Below are 20,851 nucleotides of genomic sequence, written 5' to 3' on the forward strand. Positions count from 1 at the left end.
TGTATTTGTCTTGTTGTAACTGCTGATCTTTCGTACAAACAGTATTCTATTGACAGATCAAAATGATCTCGGTTTGTTTACTGATATAAGGCAGATATTAATCGTTTACACAAAATATAAGAACACTGAAATAAACATGGTCCAAGAATGGTGAATTAATTAGATCATTGCATGAACGATTGCAATATTTCTTTGGAATGAAAGATGGTTGGGGGTTATACAATATGTCTTCCATATTTAGTTGATAAAATATATTTATAACATTTGACTTTTCAGCATTTGACATGCGGATATCGAACGACCATTATGGTAGAGTTGAGGTGCGCCACCTAGGGGAGTGGGGGCACGTTTGTAACCATGACTGGGGACCGATAGAGGCAACACTAGCGTGTAAACAACGAGGCTATGCAGGGGGTGTGGTGTATGGAAGTAACCAGACGCAAGACCAGATCGGATGGACATTACATCGTAATTGTGATCCCACCGATAAGTCTTTGGCGGCTTGTCTTGGGGATGAGCAAGGCGTTTGGACACCAGTGTTTAACTGCAAGGCAGCGTCCGTTCTGTGTTTCAAAACGTCAGGTAAATATATTGCAAACAGTCAGATAAAATGATAACACCGGCAAGTGCCCGTGCTTTCCCTACATATTAAAAAGTTATTTAAACATGTTTAGCGGAAGTTGACTATGTCGAGAATTGGTAACAAGGTACAGTAGCTCATTAATCGGTAGAGCACCCGACTAATGATCCGGGGTCGCGAGGTCTCGGGGTCCCGGGGTCGAACCCGGTCTGCCCACTACATTTCTCATATTCTGTTACATAGTAATAGGTGCTTCTTCTGTTTCTGAAATAGACGAGGAATTCGTTTGTTATAAATGCTATGTTTCACCGATAACATCAAATGGTGGCAGCGGTGGGATATTGTTCTATCACTAGCCTTCCTAATCTGGGCCGTGAAATCAGTTTCCCGGTTACAAACATACCGTTAGGTCTTTGAAAGTCGTTCCGCAAGCAAAACTGGTGATCATAGTTGTTAATAAGATTCATAACAAGAACACAAATTTGAACAGCTACCATACCACGCGAATCAATGACAGATATAGTATAATTTCAATGAATGCATTTATCGTTTTCCTCGGATGTTAAATTGTTGTAATTGCATTTTGTTGTGTATTTTTGAACCCTCAGAACCCTAATTGCATTGCAGGTCCCGAGATAAGTATTACGGACACACACATTGGACGGGTGGATATCACTTTTGACGGCCAAGTAGGGACTATATGTGGTACGGATAGATGGACAGACAAAGAAGCGGCCGTTTTGTGTCGCCAAAAAGGGTTCGCAGACGGGCACGCCCTGGCAAGTGTGCCAAAAGGCAAAGGGAACATTTATATGTCCTCGCTGTCGTGTAAAGGTACAGAGAAATCCATATTTATGTGTAACAACACAGGCTGGCAAGCATCTGGAGATGCAGAGTGTAATACACATGCTCTTGACGTTGGCGTGGAATGCTACAGACACAGTAAGTATTAGAGAGTTATTAACAAAGAAAGATAACTCTAACCACAAAACGACAACAGACTGCGCTTACGCTCAGTACTATTGCATCAACACTGTCTGTAACTAATATGTTTTCAATTTTATCTGAACTTTGACCTTTTTTTTGGTCACGTTGTTGTCAACAATACTGACCAATGAATAAGCTGCTTTTAAAACATAACCTGTTTATTGGTTCAAACTGATACACGTGAAGGTTTCTTTGCCTGTGAAATTTAAATCTAGTATGATTTTCATTGAGAAATAAGCGTTCTAATGCAAGACAATCTAGTATGATTTTCATTGAGAAATAAACGTTCTAATGCAAGACAATTACTTCAGTCATTATTCATGCGATTACGATGAAACGAGTCATTCAATAGTGCAAGAAAAATGCAAAGACGGCTCATCTATTTCTATGAGCAAGTTTGACATTTAAAATAAACGTTATACAATATAAACCTTAATTTGTTCAATCTTCAAATTAAATCTGTCAGGGAAGAACGAAATGCAAATTTGATATAGTGACATATACATTGAATATGGTGACATACAACTTGAATATGGTGACATATATATTGAATATGGTAACATACACATTGATTGTGGTGGCTTGTACATCGAATGTGGTGACATACAAATTCCATGCAGCGAATTTCATAAAACATATCACTTTCTTTCAGTCCGTCTCAGTCGTCTCATGTCGGAGTCAGTCGGCTTCGTCGAGGTCTACAAGAATGGATCCTGGTTCGGCCTCTGTGGATCAGGCTTCTCTGACGCCAGCGCCAGGGTAGTGTGTAGCCAGTTAGGATATAACAATGGAAAGGCCTTGCCACAGGGAGGCTATGGAAAGTTTTACTTCATGATCATCCGGGCGGGTATCAACTGCACTGGTAAAGAGAAGTCCATCCTAGATTGTCCGTACAAAAAGGGTACCGTCTGTGCCAACAGTTACCATGGATATGCTGTTGTTTCCTGTTTCAACGGATCAGCATCGCAAGGTATGAATGATACTGAACGGTAAATTTCTTGTGTATTTATGTGTAGAAGAACAAATTCACTGCTATTTGATATGATAGATGATATATTTTGATAATAAACAAACGATACAAAGCGCTTTTTAAATATGTAGCAAATAGTCTGTTTACATAAGAATTCAGTTATATCTGTTATTGTGAAGACACTATAATTTATTCATATTATTAATAATTCTTTTTTATTGTTGCATTATGCTTACAATTATTAAAACCACCAACTGTTCACTTCTGTACTATACCTGTCAGGCATTAACAATATACGCTCAAAACCGGGTAAAGAGATACATATATAAACGATACAAAAACTTGTAAAGAAAGATATCTATTGATCAAACAATCAACATGTATTCCATGGTTTGTGTGTTTTCGTTTTTGTTTTTTTCTTTGACCAGACTCAATATTATTTCCTGGTCACTTCAGATCAGATCATAAAATCATTACTTGTTATGGAGAAAAATCTTAAGCAAGCATTATGAAAAATAATCCATCGTTGTATTTCGTTTAGCCTTCTCGTCATGGCCAAATTAAATGATGTTACTTGTTGTTTTTTCAGAAGCCGTGATTTCACTTCAGTCGCGCGAGCCGGGAAAAGCTAGTTATGGCCGAGTGTCTGTATCCCGATACAACGTGGTCGGTCATGTTTGTTCTTCGTTCTGGGTTGACAGTAATGCGGACGTGCTGTGCCGTAGCCTTGGTTACAAGGGTGGACGAGCCACGAACTACCAACGGGACCAGCGTGCACCTATTGTTGTCACAGATTTCATGTGTAAGGGCACGGAATCTTCGCTCGCGGAGTGTAAGGAAGAGATGGGAATCTGCTACAGTAACACAGTCGCAGGGGCTGTCTGTTACAGCCAATATGGTAAGGAGCTGTGTAGGCATATTTTGTTATCAACGGGTGTCATTTAAAATCAATAGCATAAAGATACTGTTTGCAAATTTTATAACTTTGGTTACAATATCAAAGATCATGACTAGAAGTCTGCATTGCATTGTGCTAAGAAATATTTTGAACATGCAAGGAGCAGTATGATGCTTATTTGTACTTCGAATATCAGAGTTTTAGAATACCTTTATCCGCATTGTTTGTTTGTTTTTTTTTTTTACATATTTGACCCTTTTTATCAATAAAACTCCAAAAGATATTTTCTGAGTTATTGAGTTTAAAATGTCGCCTTTGCCTTAACAGATTTGGCAGTGAAGCTAGTTGGCGGAGATCATTATTTTGGACGTGTTGCTTTAACAATAGATGACGAAGAAGGCATTGTTTGTGATAGAAGTTGGGGCCAAAAGGAAGCGGAAGTTGTTTGCAGACAACTCGGCTTCGTCAGCGGGGAACCATACCAGTAAGCTTCTGTAGTTCCTATTTTACAAAAGGTACTGATCGGCATGCTTAGACGTGCTGTGGACATAGATGTTTTTGTTTTAATACTGAGGTTGCCTTGGAGAAAATATTATCTAATAAATAACCACGAACTTGCCATCTCAGGGATGCAGTTGTTAAACCCACGTTGAGCAGTTGCAAGGTACTGACCCCATGGAGATCGTTATCCGATTACTCCAATCGCTAAATGTTAACATGGTTTTTCACAGAATTAACCAAACCGTATTAAAGAAATATTGCTGTGCTGTCTTTTGACATTCTAAACATCATAGTAAGGGTACTTAGGCTACGGATAATGTCTATTAGCATATCCAAAGTGGCATGCATTTACAGAATTATCAATTAGAGTTGGCATGGTATATTGTTTTCAGTCACTACGATTTTGTGATGTTATCTGTTACAGGGTGGCCCCTGCCACAGGGGAAGTTTTCCTATCAGACGTATATTGTACAGGCACAGAAGCTTCACTGATTGAGTGTCTTTCCAGTGGTTGGCGCTCAACCGACAAACAGACTTGTGGTACTGGGTACGAATCCGTCGGTGTCTATTGTTTCGGTAATGGTAAGTGACTGATTTATACTCATAAATGCACGGACTGAATTGAATATTACAAATATATATATTATATTTATAAACATATAGATGTTGAACTTAGATGTTGAGAATAACAGTATTTGTCCGTGACATTGATCAGTAACTCTATCAGCTAGATTATTTATATACAACTACTGCTATAACATACAGTGAATTTTGTCAGTTACAATTTAAGCGCGAAAACCGAAAATTCATTTTCACATAAAGAACAGAGTCTATATTATCACTCAAAGAAAATTGAGGAGAAAATTTGTTTAAAGAGTCGAGGAACGTATGTGATCACTACAAATTTAGAAATTGTTGTTTAAATTTGTTTTTTTTTAAATGTGGTTTGATAGAAAATCTTCAAAGTCAAGGTATTTAATACAGTTTTCTATCTATATGTACTTTTTATTTTTTTTTTAAATTTTTTAATTTTTTAAAAATAACATATATCCAAATTTTTCTCTGGGTCCATAGTTCGTCTTGTTGGTGGCAAAAACACACCGACATTCCTAGCAGGACGAGTAGAGATGAAGCTTGCAAACACAAGCACATGGTTTAGCATCTGCTCAGACGGCTTCCGCCAAGCTGAGGCAGACGTTGTCTGCCGTGAGATAGGATTCAGCTCTGCTCAAGTCCTGGCCCCAGGGTCGTTTGGTTCCATCAAACATATGTATTACATATCCAGTGTGAAATGCAATGGATCCGAGGACTCGCTTCAACACTGCTCCGCGAACAGAGAGGGGATGTGTGTGTCTCCTTCCTTGAATTACGCTAGTGTGATATGTACCAAAGACGGAGCAGATCCAGGTAATGTTACATCTCTGAATGTTTTGAAATAGATTCCTTAATTTTGGTGGAGAACCCCATATCCTACAGTTGTTTTGTATGGTAGCTACATTTAATCGTACTATCCTACACCTCGTTATTATCTATATATTGAACGCTTAACAACCCCAATTCTTGAAACCAATTGTTCTGCTATCAGTGAAGTGTATTAAAGAGGATTTGCCAATTTTAATACGCCATATTACCAACTAGGTCTTGAGATATTGAAATGGTTATCGTCAACAGAGATTTTCATTGCTACCGTTCTATAAAGTGGCGCTTTTTTATCGGACACCACAAAAATAATAATTTAGTCTAATAAAGAAACATTATTTTATTTTTCCAAAGAGTCAAATTATATACAGATATAACTAGTAATTCGGTACAAGTACATTCAAATATACTCACTCACCCCTGTACTTGAAGTATAAATTGAAATGTCGACCACTCTTTGAAAATCGCACTAAAATATCTTTTTCACTATTTCATCCTCAGCCATATGTATAAAAAAAGGAAAAAAAAATCTTTAAAAAAAATAGATAGATTAATAAACAAGCTTCAGAAAAGCATGGCAATTGAGAGTGATTAAGGACAAAGAAACACACGTTGATCAGTTGTAAAATTACAAAGCATCTTACTTGTATGCTGGAATAGGAGCAAGAAGAAATTCTTCATTGAACTTATCCACATCACAATTCACAGTCCATTGCATGCTACGTGTAAGACACAATTAATAACACTCTTTTGACATCATCACAAGCAATAATGACGTCATGATCAAATTATGACGTTGCACGATTGTCTCGGTTGACGGAAACGTCTTCTCTTATATAGAAACGAAATTAAAAAGTTTTGTCTATATTTTCATAAATACTGGTTTTATGATAAATAGAATCTAACACTCGTGGCTATGTGATAAGGAATTTATTAAACTTTTAAAACTTCTTAAATAATATGGTATGTCACTTGCTTAAAGGTTCGTGGTATATCTAGTTATTTAACTCGTTCAATAAATGTCATATTACCTAGCCACTCATATAAGATCGTTTATTGATGTGCATTTTTCTTTCCCCCGTAAATAGGCACCAAAGTACATCTGACAAACGGCTATCATGGGATGGTCCTTGTGGAGAAATATGGTATCAACGGTACGATATGTGTGGACGGCTGGGACGAACGCGACGCGAACGTGACGTGTCGGTCCTTCGGGTACGCCGGGGGCGTGGTTTTAGGGCCGTCTGATGTCTACGCATCACGAGGGATGCCGGTCTGGTTTAATGACTACCAGTGTAGCGGAAAGGAAAAGGATCTGACGGATTGCGCCGCTAATTCGACCGTACCTTTGAAATGTATTAATTCCATCAAATACGCTGGGGTACTCTGCTACAACGGAACAGGTAATAATCTCTTTCTTATTGTGTCTTGTGATGAATACTGATATTTTTAAAACGATAAAAGCCATCGAGAGGAAGTATACCTTTGGTTAAATAAATATTGTTGCAATTTGCGTTATATCTATTTAAAGATAACCGCTGACTCTCTTCGCATGATCGATAAATCATATACGTATTAAGATAAGATAAGATATATTTTATTATAGTGTCACATATTTTAAACACAATAATACATAACATCACATTATGTACATACAAGATAATTAAAATATCCAGCATGAAAAGACTTACGAGACACTGATTTAAAAAAGGTACATTAAATAAATAAAATGTTATTTCCAATATTGCCATAAGCATCATTATTATAAAAAGTAACCGTCAGTAGATTTGGCCATTTATAATCAGATACATTCATATATATATAATTTAACAGTTATAATATATAAAAATTCCTAATGTACATGCATTTCTGCATTTGTGATGACAAAATACAATTAGTGTTTAATAGTATAGTATCTGAGATGATGCTACTAAAATCAATACTCTCATTTTGAAGGGGTACAAGTTCGTCTTGCGGGTGGAAAGCGCCACTACGGTCGGGTGGAGGTATCTTACGACGGGACCTGGGGCACCATCTGTGATTACGACTGGACTAAGTATGATGCCAGGGTTCTGTGTAGACAGCTTGGATTTCCAGACGGCCGCTCCTTCAAACAGTCGCACTATGGGCCTGGTACGGGCCCTGTGTACCTGTCTGGGATGTTTTGTGACAGTTCTGAACCTTCCTTACTGTCCTGTATCAGTGAGGGATGGAACAACGCGCAGTACTATTGTAAGCAACACGGACACGACGCTAGCGCCTTCTGTTTCCGGCCAGGTAGGAGCACTAATAAAGTACCAATTTAAAAAAACCCTCAAATATAGAACGCACAAACGTAGCTTAAACATTACATGTGTACAATATTTACTAAAAGTTGCTGTGATGTAAACGTAAAAACTGAGAAGAAAAAGATTCAATGCTCATAACAGCGCAATAATTACTGAATCTCACTTTGACTTTTTACCTCAGTAAGCAGCGTCCCGGGAGAAGACTACGGTGGTCTTCAGATCCGAACTGAGAGTACTCACGGCATGGTGTGCAGTGACGGGTTCGACGACCTAGATGCCACAGTGGCCTGTCGAGACATGGGCTACAGTGTCGGGGTAAGCATGTGCTGCTCTGCGTTCGGCGATGTAGATTTCATGCTTGCCAGAACCAACATCCAGTGCACTGGACGAGAAGCGAGTCTGGCGGACTGTCCTTCAGACAAGGGGATCGGGTTCTGCGAAAGCGGCACATATGCCTCTGTTGTCTGCTCGGACAAGACTCCTTCGTTAGGTAAGTCTGTGATTAACAATTTTTGAGTTTATTAATATAAGGATAGCTATTTATGTAATTTATGGTTAAAGTCCGATAATCTGAACTTGCTCTATTGTATATAATGAAATGTACACTGTGCAAAGACATCGATTGTTTTCGTGGATGCTTTTGAACTTTGATTATATAAAACGAACGAGTTTGAACACTTCCAACCACGAAAAATGTACACACTAATATTTCATTTTATGCAGTATATGTGAACATTATATTCATTCATCAAATTTATAGTGGAATATTGTTTTATCTTTCGGCAAGATTGAAATTTTGAGGGATCTAATTTCTTCTGAACATGGTAAGCTTTCTGAGTAATAATTATTACTGCATAGGATAGCAAAGACATAGAAATATATTACATTTTTTGTTTGATATCATTCATTTTTGGCAATTACCAGTGAAATATATATAACATAAGTGGATACAATACTAGAATTTTCTTATAAGTAAGAAGTAAATAAGTATTTCATTTAATATTTTTCTTCAACCTAGGTTATGGTTTGTCGCTGGAGAATGGTCACTTTGGAAGAGTGCAGGTCAAGTACTTTGGCCACAATGGCTATATTTGTGCAGAAGGCTTCGATGACCAAGATGCAAACGTCATTTGTAAACAGGCTGGATACTACGGTGGTTTTAGTTACCTCGCGAAGAACAAAGAAAAATGGGCTATCTTCAGTAAGGAGATCCGCTGGCTTCGAAACCTCACGTGTAATGGTACCGAGTCGCATCTAGGCCAGTGTGGTAAACTTGACTGGGGCAATATTGGCAAATGTTCACAACAAAAGTTTGCTGCAGCATTCTGCTATGTTGACAAAGGTACCATACAAACGATTTATTCAATGGCAAATATTCGTCCCTACATTTTGATGCTACATTATGTTATATTTTGATTGAGGTAACAATCAAATATATACTGAAAACCCCCCAAAAATTTAATAGCAAACAAACGTCGAATGGATTCCATTTTTGCAGTACTTTTGAGCAAAACTACAGTAGTAGTTTATCTGTTTTTGAAGCATTTTTATTAACACCTTAAAGTTGTATGATCTGTGACTTGTTGTACTTTTTGGCATAGAAAAAAGTATTTAAAGTGTTCTTCATATTTTTCTCCGCCTCTCTCAGTTTTAAACTTTCAATATTTACCGATTTTTGTAAAGTTCGTATTCGCAAAGATATTAAACGACTAAATTAAAATATTGATTTTTAACGCGTACACGTTTAAAATAGCTAGGAAATATCAACACAACACAACTTAAAGGGAAAATTCAGTGAAGTTAATTCTGTTGCATAAACACAAACAAAATATGACATAAAAACATTAATCTCTGAAAAATAAAAAATAAACATTAACACATTGGAATTCCAAAACGTATTAAGACATTACTTCCTTGATCCATATATAATAAATAATATATATACGTAGATACAATATGTACGCAATACCCATACCCGAGCCAGTGTCATTGAAGTTAGTTTAAAAATGCTATAAATAACTGCTGAGGAGTTGATAGAGCTGTTCTTCAGATCATAGAACTAATATGGTAACAAGGACACCGTATGAGTAGTTCTAGAAAGAAGTTGCTTTACTCTACTCGCGCGTGCAAGGGTTCGGCATACAAGACGTTGCATTACAAATGTGTAGACTTCACAAACTGTGATCACAGTCGGCATAAGTGGCATGCCACAGGTATATCTACTACTTCTACTTCCATTAGAACTGATTTGTTTCCAATATTCATGCAAATCCGAATGCCTCTTAGACTAAATTGTACTATTAATAATATATGCAATAATTTTTCATCATACCATGCACAATTTTAGAACTACTTAATATAGTGCATCCCACAGTAATTTTCTCGATGTAATGTTTCAGATAGAGCCGGTCACGATATTGAATTGGTCGGAGGGAAAACGCCCTCTGAAGGCTTGGTCAAGATCAAGATCAACGGCACCTGGGGAACCGTGTGCGCCTGGTCAGTTGGAAACTCAGAGGCCACGGTGATATGTCGTCAGAAAGGGTATACGTACGGCGTGTTTCTGAACTCTAGTCCGTCCCCAGACGCAGGTCCAGTTTGGATAAATTCTCTGTCGTGTATGGGGAACGAGTCGTCTATCTATGAGTGTATGGTAGACTCCTTAGGAGAGGAGCCTGGACGGACATGCGCTTCACATAAACATGACGTCAGCATCAAATGTTACAGCAACGGTAAGTACGAAAATGAATCTGTAACTCGTTCTCGTCTTTTCTCGCATTTCCGTTGAGGAGTTGATCTCATTACTGAGTCACTTTCTCTGCCGTTTCGTATTTTAAAAAACATGAAAATTATCATAGGAGATAAAATATACCTGTTATTTCATAACAACGTTAGGACGTAAATAACGCAAACAAATAGCTGTTTCTAGACAAACATTGGTAGAATTTGAATTATGCCATCATTTATAAAAGTTCGTAACGTAGGCCAGAGTGGTGCTATATCGAATTCATAACAGCATTCTCTCATTCGATTTGTTTTATTGCTTTGACTTTCATATTTCGCATGATTTATTAGAGCTACAATCTACTATCGTTTTATACAGTTCGTCTTTCTGGGGCGTCCAAATTATCCAACTATGGCCAGTTACAGTTTTACAATGGGACTGGTTGGTATTCCGTCTGTGACAAGGGTTTCGGGGACCTGGATGCCAGGATCGCTTGTCAGTCAATGGGGTACCGGGACGGGCGTGCGCAGTGCTGCTCCGCTTTGGGTGACCAGTTTCTGTCTGGGATGCCCATAGGCGTCACTGACGTCAACTGCATACTGGAAAACCGGAAATTCAGCGATTGTCAACATAAATATGGAATATGTGAAAGCGGGCATTATGTGACACTTGTATGCCTGGACAATGATACAATAAGCTACGGTAAGTGTATTGTTGAATTTAGAAACATTTGTATTATATTAATTTGAATAAAAAATGAAAATACTTGCACATATTTCTAAGTGTTCTAATTGTTATGTCGAGTTTAATAAACACTATTTTTTTCTAATTCACATTTCATCTCTTTGAGCAGACATGAAAGTACGGGTGCCCGATTCGCTATTTTACGGACACGTCGAGGTTGAGCGGTTCGGGATCTGGGGCTCCGTATGCGATACAGACTGGGACCACAGGGATGCTACAGTACTTTGTAGGGAGCTGGGGTATACGACCGGTAACGCTACTAAGGGTGAAGTCAGTAACGACATCCCTACGGTACTGGGCAGTGTTCACTGCAATGGCACTGAGAAGCAGCTTCGTGATTGTCAAATGACTTCCTTCACGGATGGTCACCTTTGTGCTGGACGTATCACAAGGGCCGCAGTCGTCTGCTCTAAAGATAGCAGTATGTACATTTTCTTACATATTAATCTTAATTGTTGCGTTGAATATTGTTTCATAGCGGATGAGTCAAAGGTGAAATTATCTTCTACTGTAGGGATGAAGTGATTTAGTTGTAATTTAGTGTGAGGCAGGCGTTTGTGGATTGGAACTAATTTTGAATTAACGATTAGTTTAGTTTTCCTTGGTCTGAGGGTGGACAAAATAGACAAAAATATCACTCCGGCTTCACTAAAGAGCTACCGTTTTATGATTTAATGAAGCTAAGGTTGTTGATATGCACTTATATAATTCATCTAATTGTTTTGACTCATTTACGGTTGAATTTCTATTACGACACATTTAAAAGTTAGGTCTACAACAGTAATAATTCATAGCGGTCAAAATAATTCTTTTACATTGTTAGTAAAACAAACATGTTTGTTTTAGCTGGTGTTCAGTTCCGGATAGCTGATGCGGTGGAAGGAAGTGGTAGGGCGGAACTGTATATAAACGGTCAGTGGGGATCTATCTGTGACCGGATGTGGGACGACAGAGACGCCGACGTGTTCTGTCGACAACTTCCGGACTACGTCGGGGGTATGGAAGTCCGCCCAAGAATGGAAGCGGCAAATGACGTGAGCATTTGGATGACGCATGTGGAATGCCATGGTAACGAAACCGATTTCCTCGACTGCAAAGCGTCTTGGGGTTTATCCCATACTAGATACTGTTCACACGGAACTGATGCTGGTGTAGCATGTTTCAAGTCGGGTAGGTATTTAATACATACAATCCTTAACACAGCACATCAACATTTACTCCATTGAAGTCATAGATATTTGTTTAAACAATGATGACATGAGAAATGGGGGAGAAAGGAAGTCATCCCCCAAAAACATAGCCAATTTAATTACTTTCATACGACTAATTTGCATTAGAATTTCTATAAGGAATGTATAATCATGGATACACAATAACATACATTACCGTGATGGAAAAGTTTTCTACCGCATTGTATTTCTGAAACACACGTGCTCTGCTAAAGTGGAATTTAAATGATCAAATTCAGTACATATTCTATCTCGGATAGGTTCGCTGTTTGTATTTTTCCAGTAAAAAATAAACAGAAAATTCGAATTGCGTTTTTAACATTTGAAACTGTTTCCTCGTCACAACAGCAGTAGATAATTTTCAAATTCAAGTTCTTTTTCATGTTTTTTTATATATACAGTGAGACTAAATCGGGGTAACTACAAGAATAACGGAATCTTGGAGGTGTATATGCAGGGATCTTGGGGAACTGTGTGCGCAAGTGGGTTCCATCAAACAGAAGCAGGTGAGCATGCTTCAACATTAAAGATACTCCATGCAAGAAAGAGTTCTTTTCTTAATTACTTGATGTTATTGTCTTTGTACTTTCAACTTTTAAAAAAAGAAATCTATATTGTCTGCCTTTTCATTGTTTTACCGATATAATCTTTAGAATACGGTTTTATTATGATATCATATAGATGTGGCTTGCCGAAGTCTCCATGGCTACCAGCACGGCCTGCCATTGTGTTGTACGCCATATGGATACAGCTTCCGTAACGTCATAGTCGGTCGGTTTGAATGCGGAGGAAATGAGAAGCACCTGACGGAGTGTAACAAGACTGAGGTGTACCGAGAGACCGGATGTCATTCGCAAGACTACACCTCCATTGTGTGTTACAATGGTACAAGGACCGAAGGTAAAATGCATTACAATACCAGAAATCAAACACTGACGTTATCAGCTTTCTTTCATCAGCAACAGTGTCTCTTACGGACGGATTTCTTAACTTTTGCAGCAGATTTAATACATATGCACAGATTCTGAAAATAAACTTTCATGAAGCATTTCTTGGGGGTTTGACGTTGATTTACAGTCTTTACTGGTTCTAGGGCAGTTCAATAAAGATATAAGCAGAAACGATACACAACAATGGAACGTAAGGAAAACGAATATCCCTTTGAATGAAGATTTCATAGTAAGCAATATCGACATCCACGCTAGATTTAACTCTGTCGATAATTACAAGCTGGTACCGTAAAGACTATAGAGCACCTATATCTGCTTCTATATCTATTAAATTTTTTCGTGTTTCCTTTAGATTACTCCCTACAGCTGGTTGGGCGCTCGTCTTACACTGGTCAGGTGAACCTGACGTACCTTGGGGTGGAGGGTCGGATCTGTGTTGACGAATGGGACGACGCCGACGCTAAGGTCGTATGTCACGAACTTGGATACCCTAATGGCATGGCTTACCACCATTACAAGTCTGACTTGGTCTTCTTCGAGTACAGTGGTCCCTACTGGACATCCAAAGTCAACTGTATTGGAAACGAGTCACGTCTCTCAGAATGTCCTCATGTAGGCTTCGGAAATGTCAAGTCCTGTATGAACAACTCATATGCTGGAGTCCTGTGTTATAACAATGATGGTAATTCATATCTTTAGCCCTTGTTTTGCTGGATTGTTATTTGTCAAAACTATGAACGGAAATAGGTTTAAACCGCCAATAAGTGAAAAGCTCGTAATGCGGTGTCCTTCAGACATCGACAAATCCATGAAATGTCTCTTTAACAAAAGAAATAACAAAGGAGGATGGTGTTTAAAATTGAGCTATCATTTTCAATTTAGTCCCTTCTCTAAGTAATAATAATGGATTATTATTTTCTTCGGCTTCTTTACCATTCAAGAAGTTATATGCATTTTATCTATTAAACACAAGCGCTGTGACGATTTTGAAAAGATATTATGTATGCTATCTATCTTCACCATTTCAGGTATTTACTACAAGTTGATGGGAGGCGATAACAGATACGGCTACATCAACGTATCCGTGCGGGGTCAATGGGGAACAATATGTGGTCGGTACTGGGATCGACGCGAAGCAGACGTCTTCTGCCGACAGCTTGGGTACAGCACGGGAGATCCACGCTATGGTCCTTATAATACGTTGGCAACCGGAACTGTATGGGAGGCTAACTTCCGGTGTCGAGGACAGGAGGATAGCTTGAACAAATGTTCACATGAAGGATGGATGGCTAGTCAATCGCAGTCATGTTTAAGCCACAAAGACGACGCGGGCGTCTTCTGTTACACAAATGGTAAGAAATCATAATGCTTTAATTGTCATATAGAATATTTTAGTGAGGGTCACTAGAAGATACATGTGTGAGTGTTGGTATCACTTGTAGACATTGCTATAGATAGTTGAATTATTCCTTCACTCAAAAATGAATTACATTCTTTCAAAATTCACATTGCAATCCCACACACATACATCTTGATATCGTGTCGACCTTAGATGTCTTTATAGTAGCAAATGTCTTGAGAAACACTATCTTATACAATAATCGAAAGAAATAATATTTAAATATCCGGTTGCTTTGTTTTAGATCAACTTTATATATATATATTTGTAAGTATCGAATATTTTTTTAATTATTTTACAGTAAAGTTATCGAATGGATTTGGAAAGCTTGCGCATACAGGAGCAGTCATGTTGTACCAAAATAACACATGGCTTCGCGTGTGTGACACGGGTTTCAACGACCAATCAGCGCGTCTCGTGTGCCAGGAACTTGGATATACAGACGGTCGGGCTATGTGTTGCTCCGCTTACGGCCGGACAACAGAACAGGTGCAGACCAACTACACGTTACGGTGTTCAGGACAAGAAAAATCTGTACCTGAGTGTCTGAGGGAGGAGAAATGTGAAAGCGAGCAGTACGCATCTGTCGTTTGCTTTCACAAGGAAGAGGCGGGAACTATTAACGAAGGTATGGCTGATAACATCGTTAAGACTGCATTTAGACTATGTATTCGAGAATTTCATTACATGCGAATCTTTCAGAAAGATCGGGTATGGATACTCGTCACTGATACTATTTTTGGATCATGACTTCTCAAAAATTATTTACTCATTAAATGCTGACATGAATATGATAAAACGTACTGGAAGGCTAAAAGTTATTGATAGCTTCAATTTTTCTGATATGTCAACTGTATTTCATATAAAATCATATACAATCAATTTGCCTTACACATTCATACATTTCAGATGGGTAATTTAACTATCGGAAGAAAAAAAAGATCTATGTTTTGTTTATATTAAAATTTGACAACGAAGAAAAGAGTCACAAAAATAGGAATTTTGATGAAAACCTTGGTATTGTACGATTTCAATAAATGTTTGTAGACATACTTGTCCATCAGACGCTATCAAATTCCGTACGATTTCTTTCTTTTTATTTGACAGGAAGTTACAAGTTCAAACTGGAAGACAAGAGTAAGGGACAGGTATTGGTGGACCATCTTGGGGTGCAAGGTCGCATATGTGGCCTTGACTGGGATGACAATGATGCCAAGGTCATATGTCGTCGCCAAGGTTACCAGTCTGGAATCGCGTACCTCCACGATGAGAACTCCGTCATGGAAGCGATGAGAGGTCCATACTGGCTGAGTAGTTTCAACTGTACTGGAAACGAGGCTTCATTACTAAGTTGCCCTCACAACACACAACTGAGTCTTGGAAATTGTACCACATCTCACATAGCCTCTGTTCTCTGTTACAACGACACCGGTAAGTACACGTACACCGCCACAATAATATTTCCATTTACCACCCGGGGAGGGGGGCGTGGAGGGGAACTAGATTAGGGTAGAAATGGATTAAGGTAACAATTTTTACCCAGATCCAACATGGCGACGGTGTAAAATACGAGGAAATCTAACTCCCTGTTCACAGAATAGATGGGTTTTTTCTGGCATAACGGCCGGAGATCGTGTCTTGCTTCATACGCCATTTTACATTTTTCACTCCAACGTCCGTGGATCGGATCTTTGCATATATGCTTTACGCTTCAAACTTTGCTAATACTGTGATATACCGAGGAAAAATAAGTAATTAAAAAAATAAATAACGTTCTCAGCGGCATTTTTTTCGCAGAAAAAGCTATTGATTTAAGATTTTCGTAAAATAGGCTATAATCTAAAGTAAATTTTTATGAAATAATATTTTCATGCCTTCTGTGGTGATTTCAGGGCTAACCTACCGTCTGAGTGGAGGTGGGAAGAACTACGGTCGCGTAGAGATCGCCATCGATAACACGTGGGGGACAGTGTGTGATGCATATTGGGATAATCGTGAGGCGAATGTCTTGTGTCGGCAGCTGAACTTCACGGAAGGTGTCGCCATCGCAAGTGCGGCTTACGGAATGGGCAAGGGAGCCATCTGGTTGAGTCATCTTCAGTGTACCGGACAGGAGGATAAACTCCACAACTGTCCACACAGGGGGTTCAACGACCAGTTTACTGAGGCTAGCTGGCTCCTTCCGGTTATATGTGACTCCCACAGGGATGACGCCTCAGTCTTCTGTTACCGGAACGGTAAGTAGCTACTTTCATGTTCTTAACTATAAATTTGGAAATGCGATAACAGCCTTTACGCTAATTATTCCGTTTTGCCACGAAATTTAATTCGATGTGTAATTTTGTGGAGTTATATTTGAATTTTAAATGTTGTAAGTTATATATACCGCAAAGATTTACAATCGCAAATCTTGAAATTTAACACTCGTCCAAATATCCACGTATACAGTATACATATAATGTTGTAATTATCGCGACCGAGATATTTTGCGATTTACCGTTTAGAACATATTCACAGGTTCTGTTTCGCGAATCACCTTTGTATTCTTTGGGTCTGATATGTGAAACCATCATGATTTTGCAAGGTACTTGAATTAAAGTATCGCAAAAATTTGGAAATCCAAGAATTTAGTTTAAAAAATTAAACATCCGCCTATGTAGGCAACTATATATTAAGTATTGTATTCCTATATTTTTCCAGTCCGTCTTAATGAAGGATATAACTCGCCTATGGGTGGTATTGAGATATACCACGAAGGAGAATGGTATGGTGTGTGTGACGAAGGATTCACCAACTTTGAGGCAAAAGTCGCGTGTCTGAGTTTAGGTCTAAACTATGTCGACGGTCGTGCTATAAATGGCTCGGCATTCGGGAATCTGACGGGACGGATTGGATTCACAAACATGAAATGTCGGCCAGGGGAAACAGACATCACCAAGTGTTACAGTAAATTCAATGGCACGTGCAAAAATAACATGTATGCTTCAGTGTACTGCAGCAATACAACTGTAATCGACACCGGTAAGTCACGTGGTCGAATTTACATACAGTGTGTCGTACGAGATTCACAACATATACTTTCAATGTCAATAAATTTATTTAGATCCATGATATTCTTTCAGATTCACTGAAGTACTTGTTCCCAACAACATAGATGAGCTATTTTCCCTGAAACTTGAGTGTGGAATTCAGATTCCTATGATAACATCCCTCTATATAATCCAATGTTTATATTTGCTATTTCGCTTATTAGGCGGAACTGTCGATATCAATTATATTTTTTTGGATGAAGTTTGTACATTAAACGGACGTCTTAAAATCTTTAAAATTTTCCATAAGTGATTGATTGATTGGCTGGTTATTGATTGGTTAATTCTTGGTTCATTTGTTGATTTGTTGACTGGTTTAGCTTAAAATATATATCCTAACTATGATACTAACCGTTATGCTTTTTAAGATGAAATATTTACCAATTGTTGAAACCTTTCCCCGTTGTAGGTTTCAAGGTTCGAATCGCGCCTGATAGCCTTGCGAGTCAGGTACACGGGATCTTAGAGGTTCGACAGAATGGTATCTGGGGCCGTGTGTGTATGCATGAATGGGATGACCGAGATGCTAACGTGGCTTGTAAACACCAAGGCTATGCCGGAGGTCTGGCTTACCTCCACATCATGAAGAACCGCCGTCCAATAATGTTGCGTAGTGTGCGGTGTAATGGTACCGAGGATAAGCTGACGGACTGCCCCCACAATCCTCACCCTGATCTGGATAACTGTAACTTTAATTCAAATGACGCAGGCATATTGTGTTACAAAAAGTCAGGTTTGTGTATTTTGTTGAATATACTTTATACAATAGAATTTCTGTGTTTCTTTTCCACACACGTTGAGAAAAAGTTTTTGTTGAGTCGTCTTATTTTTAATATGTGAAAATACATGGCTCCCACTCCCGCAAATCTTTACCAATGAAAATATGTACTATCTAAGTGGTGAGATGACGCATAAAACTGGTTCGTAAAGATTTCGATGTTGTGTTAACTGATGTCTATTTCTTCTGAGCAGGTATGAAGTACCGATTAAATACACGTCGACAGCAGCCGTCATCAGAAGGGCGTGTAGAAATCTTTTATGATGGCGTCTGGGGAACTGTGTGCTCTTGGTCCTGGCAATCAGCTGATGCTAAGGTGCTCTGTAGGCAACTTGGGTACGTGGATGGCATCGTCAGCTACAACGTGGAGAAGTCACTTCCCAAGATCAATCGCTGGGTGACTGGATTCTTCTGTCAGGGCAATGAGAAAACCATGATGACTTGCCTTAATACTGGGTTTAATTCCTCCTTCTTGGATGATCTCTGTATGTTTAACGAGCCTGGGGCGTACTCAGCATGTTACAATGAAACTGTTGGTAAGTCAACTATATCACCCAAACGATGACATCCAAATTTCATATGCTTACTTTCATTTTTATTTTCTTTGATAATTCTTTCTTCATGACATTCTGGTTGTATTCGAGCTAATGATTTGAGGGGCTTATGCATATAGTTTCGTGAATTTTTATCTTTGCTGTTTCTTATTTTCTTCATCACAAGACATTACAAATAGTCTGTTTGTTTACCTATTTTCTGCTCGATTTTATTAGTTCTACTTATTTTTCAACTAAACATATCTCATTACAGTCGCATAACTATTGTCTATCCAAGACAAATTAGATAATATTAACTTTTTCAGTGTCATAACTATTCTTTCTTTGCTTAGAACCAACAAATATACATCTGATTGGCGGCAAAGATCGACTGTCGGGTCGTGTAGAGGTCTTCATAAAAGGACCAAACCAATGGGGAACTATATGTGATGATTTCTGGGACGATTTGGCTGCTGGTGTTGTCTGCCGACAACTCAACTTTACCGGAGGAAAGGCGGTGAAGGACGCAGCGTTCGGGAGAGGAACGGGCCCAATCTGGTTCGACAATGTTCGTTGCCTCGGTAACGAAAGTTCCATCTTTGAGTGCAGTCATCGTGGGATTGGAACGCATAACTGTAATCACACAGAAGACGTCGGTGTTATGTGCTGGGGTGAGTGTCTTATTAGCGGTTGTTTGACTCGTCTTTTTGATAAAACATTTAAGTTACAAATAAAATAGCATTGGTCTGAATTACGCGATTTAAAAAGACTGGATTGAAAAGAAAACACACAAATCGCATTTCCGTCCATTTTCTGATATATTTCGCACTTTCAGTAGAATGAACTAGCAATATACCCACAACTTCATTATAGTTTGCTTCGTCCATTACTAATCTCAAGTTGCAAAGGGAAACTTAATGGAGAGAATATGTGAAGTTTAATCTGGTATTTGTTTTTGCAGATCATCCGTTGACAACAGCCAGTCCACCTGCGACAACGTCATCAACGATAGCAACATCGAAAACAATTCCGGATACAACGAAATCGCCACCACTTACAACAACAACAACAACAACAACAACTAAGGCACCAACAACCACTACAACAACTGTCAGAACAACAACAACGATACCCTACATACAACCTTCTACAACGACCAGAACAACCACCACCACTACCACAACCACTACCAAAACACCTACACCAACCACTACCACATCAACCACGACCAGCACAACCACCACGTCGGTCCCAACTACCACCACTAGCATCACAACTACGAGTGAGAGCACCGTTATAACCACTGCCAACCATACAATAGATGGGAATATGACAGTGGGGCAACAGAAATCGGAACATTCCGAAGTTTCGGGAGGCGCAATTGCTGCATTCATAGTGGTGATCGTTGTCATTCTTACTATAACCATCGTAGCTGTTGTGTGTTTTGTTAAAATCAGAAGAGTGCGGAAAGCTAAAGTTCCTCATGAACGTTTCCATGATGACATCATTGAACATTCTCAAGATGGCAGTTTAGCTATGAGTAACCAGATGTATGACGTGACTGTGCAGCCGTCTGCAAATGGTTTCCACGCAGACGCACAGAAAGACAATGACGTCACACTGTCAAGAAATGGCGACGCTGTTTACACAAAAACTAGTGCTGGGCAGCGCGATTCTTCTCACGCTTTCGCTAATCCTCTCTATGATCAAATGAAAACCGAAAATATTTCTGGCAATAAGTTAGAAGCTTTACCGGAACAT

At 38.8% G+C, this 20,851-nt stretch overlaps 1 protein-coding gene across 1 annotated transcript in view; it reads left to right on the plus strand.

Annotated features, from left to right (window-relative positions):
* LOC138332705 (uncharacterized) overlaps nt 1-20,851 on the plus strand; it is a 30,348-nt gene that overhangs the window by 7,036 nt on the left and 2,461 nt on the right. The window contains exons 3-29 of the mRNA XM_069280696.1: nt 277-582; nt 1,208-1,522; nt 2,220-2,537; nt 3,127-3,435; nt 3,763-3,919; nt 4,361-4,518; nt 5,011-5,343; nt 6,444-6,758; nt 7,312-7,632; nt 7,825-8,133; nt 8,662-8,985; nt 10,043-10,375; nt 10,747-11,070; nt 11,222-11,533; nt 11,959-12,282; nt 12,743-12,847; nt 13,023-13,241; nt 13,644-13,973; nt 14,320-14,643; nt 14,992-15,318; nt 15,798-16,121; nt 16,583-16,927; nt 17,391-17,711; nt 18,189-18,512; nt 18,752-19,093; nt 19,444-19,761; nt 20,052-20,851. The exon at nt 20,052-20,851 is cut by the window's right edge and continues 2,461 nt beyond it. Coding sequence (XP_069136797.1) covers nt 277-582; nt 1,208-1,522; nt 2,220-2,537; nt 3,127-3,435; nt 3,763-3,919; nt 4,361-4,518; nt 5,011-5,343; nt 6,444-6,758; nt 7,312-7,632; nt 7,825-8,133; nt 8,662-8,985; nt 10,043-10,375; nt 10,747-11,070; nt 11,222-11,533; nt 11,959-12,282; nt 12,743-12,847; nt 13,023-13,241; nt 13,644-13,973; nt 14,320-14,643; nt 14,992-15,318; nt 15,798-16,121; nt 16,583-16,927; nt 17,391-17,711; nt 18,189-18,512; nt 18,752-19,093; nt 19,444-19,761; nt 20,052-20,851 — 8,537 coding nt within the window. The remainder of the gene's footprint in view (nt 1-276; nt 583-1,207; nt 1,523-2,219; nt 2,538-3,126; nt 3,436-3,762; nt 3,920-4,360; nt 4,519-5,010; nt 5,344-6,443; nt 6,759-7,311; nt 7,633-7,824; nt 8,134-8,661; nt 8,986-10,042; nt 10,376-10,746; nt 11,071-11,221; nt 11,534-11,958; nt 12,283-12,742; nt 12,848-13,022; nt 13,242-13,643; nt 13,974-14,319; nt 14,644-14,991; nt 15,319-15,797; nt 16,122-16,582; nt 16,928-17,390; nt 17,712-18,188; nt 18,513-18,751; nt 19,094-19,443; nt 19,762-20,051) is intronic.

Source organism: Argopecten irradians, chromosome 10 (assembly GCF_041381155.1).
Source record: "Argopecten irradians isolate NY chromosome 10, Ai_NY, whole genome shotgun sequence".
NCBI lineage: Eukaryota > Metazoa > Mollusca > Bivalvia > Pectinida > Pectinidae > Argopecten > Argopecten irradians.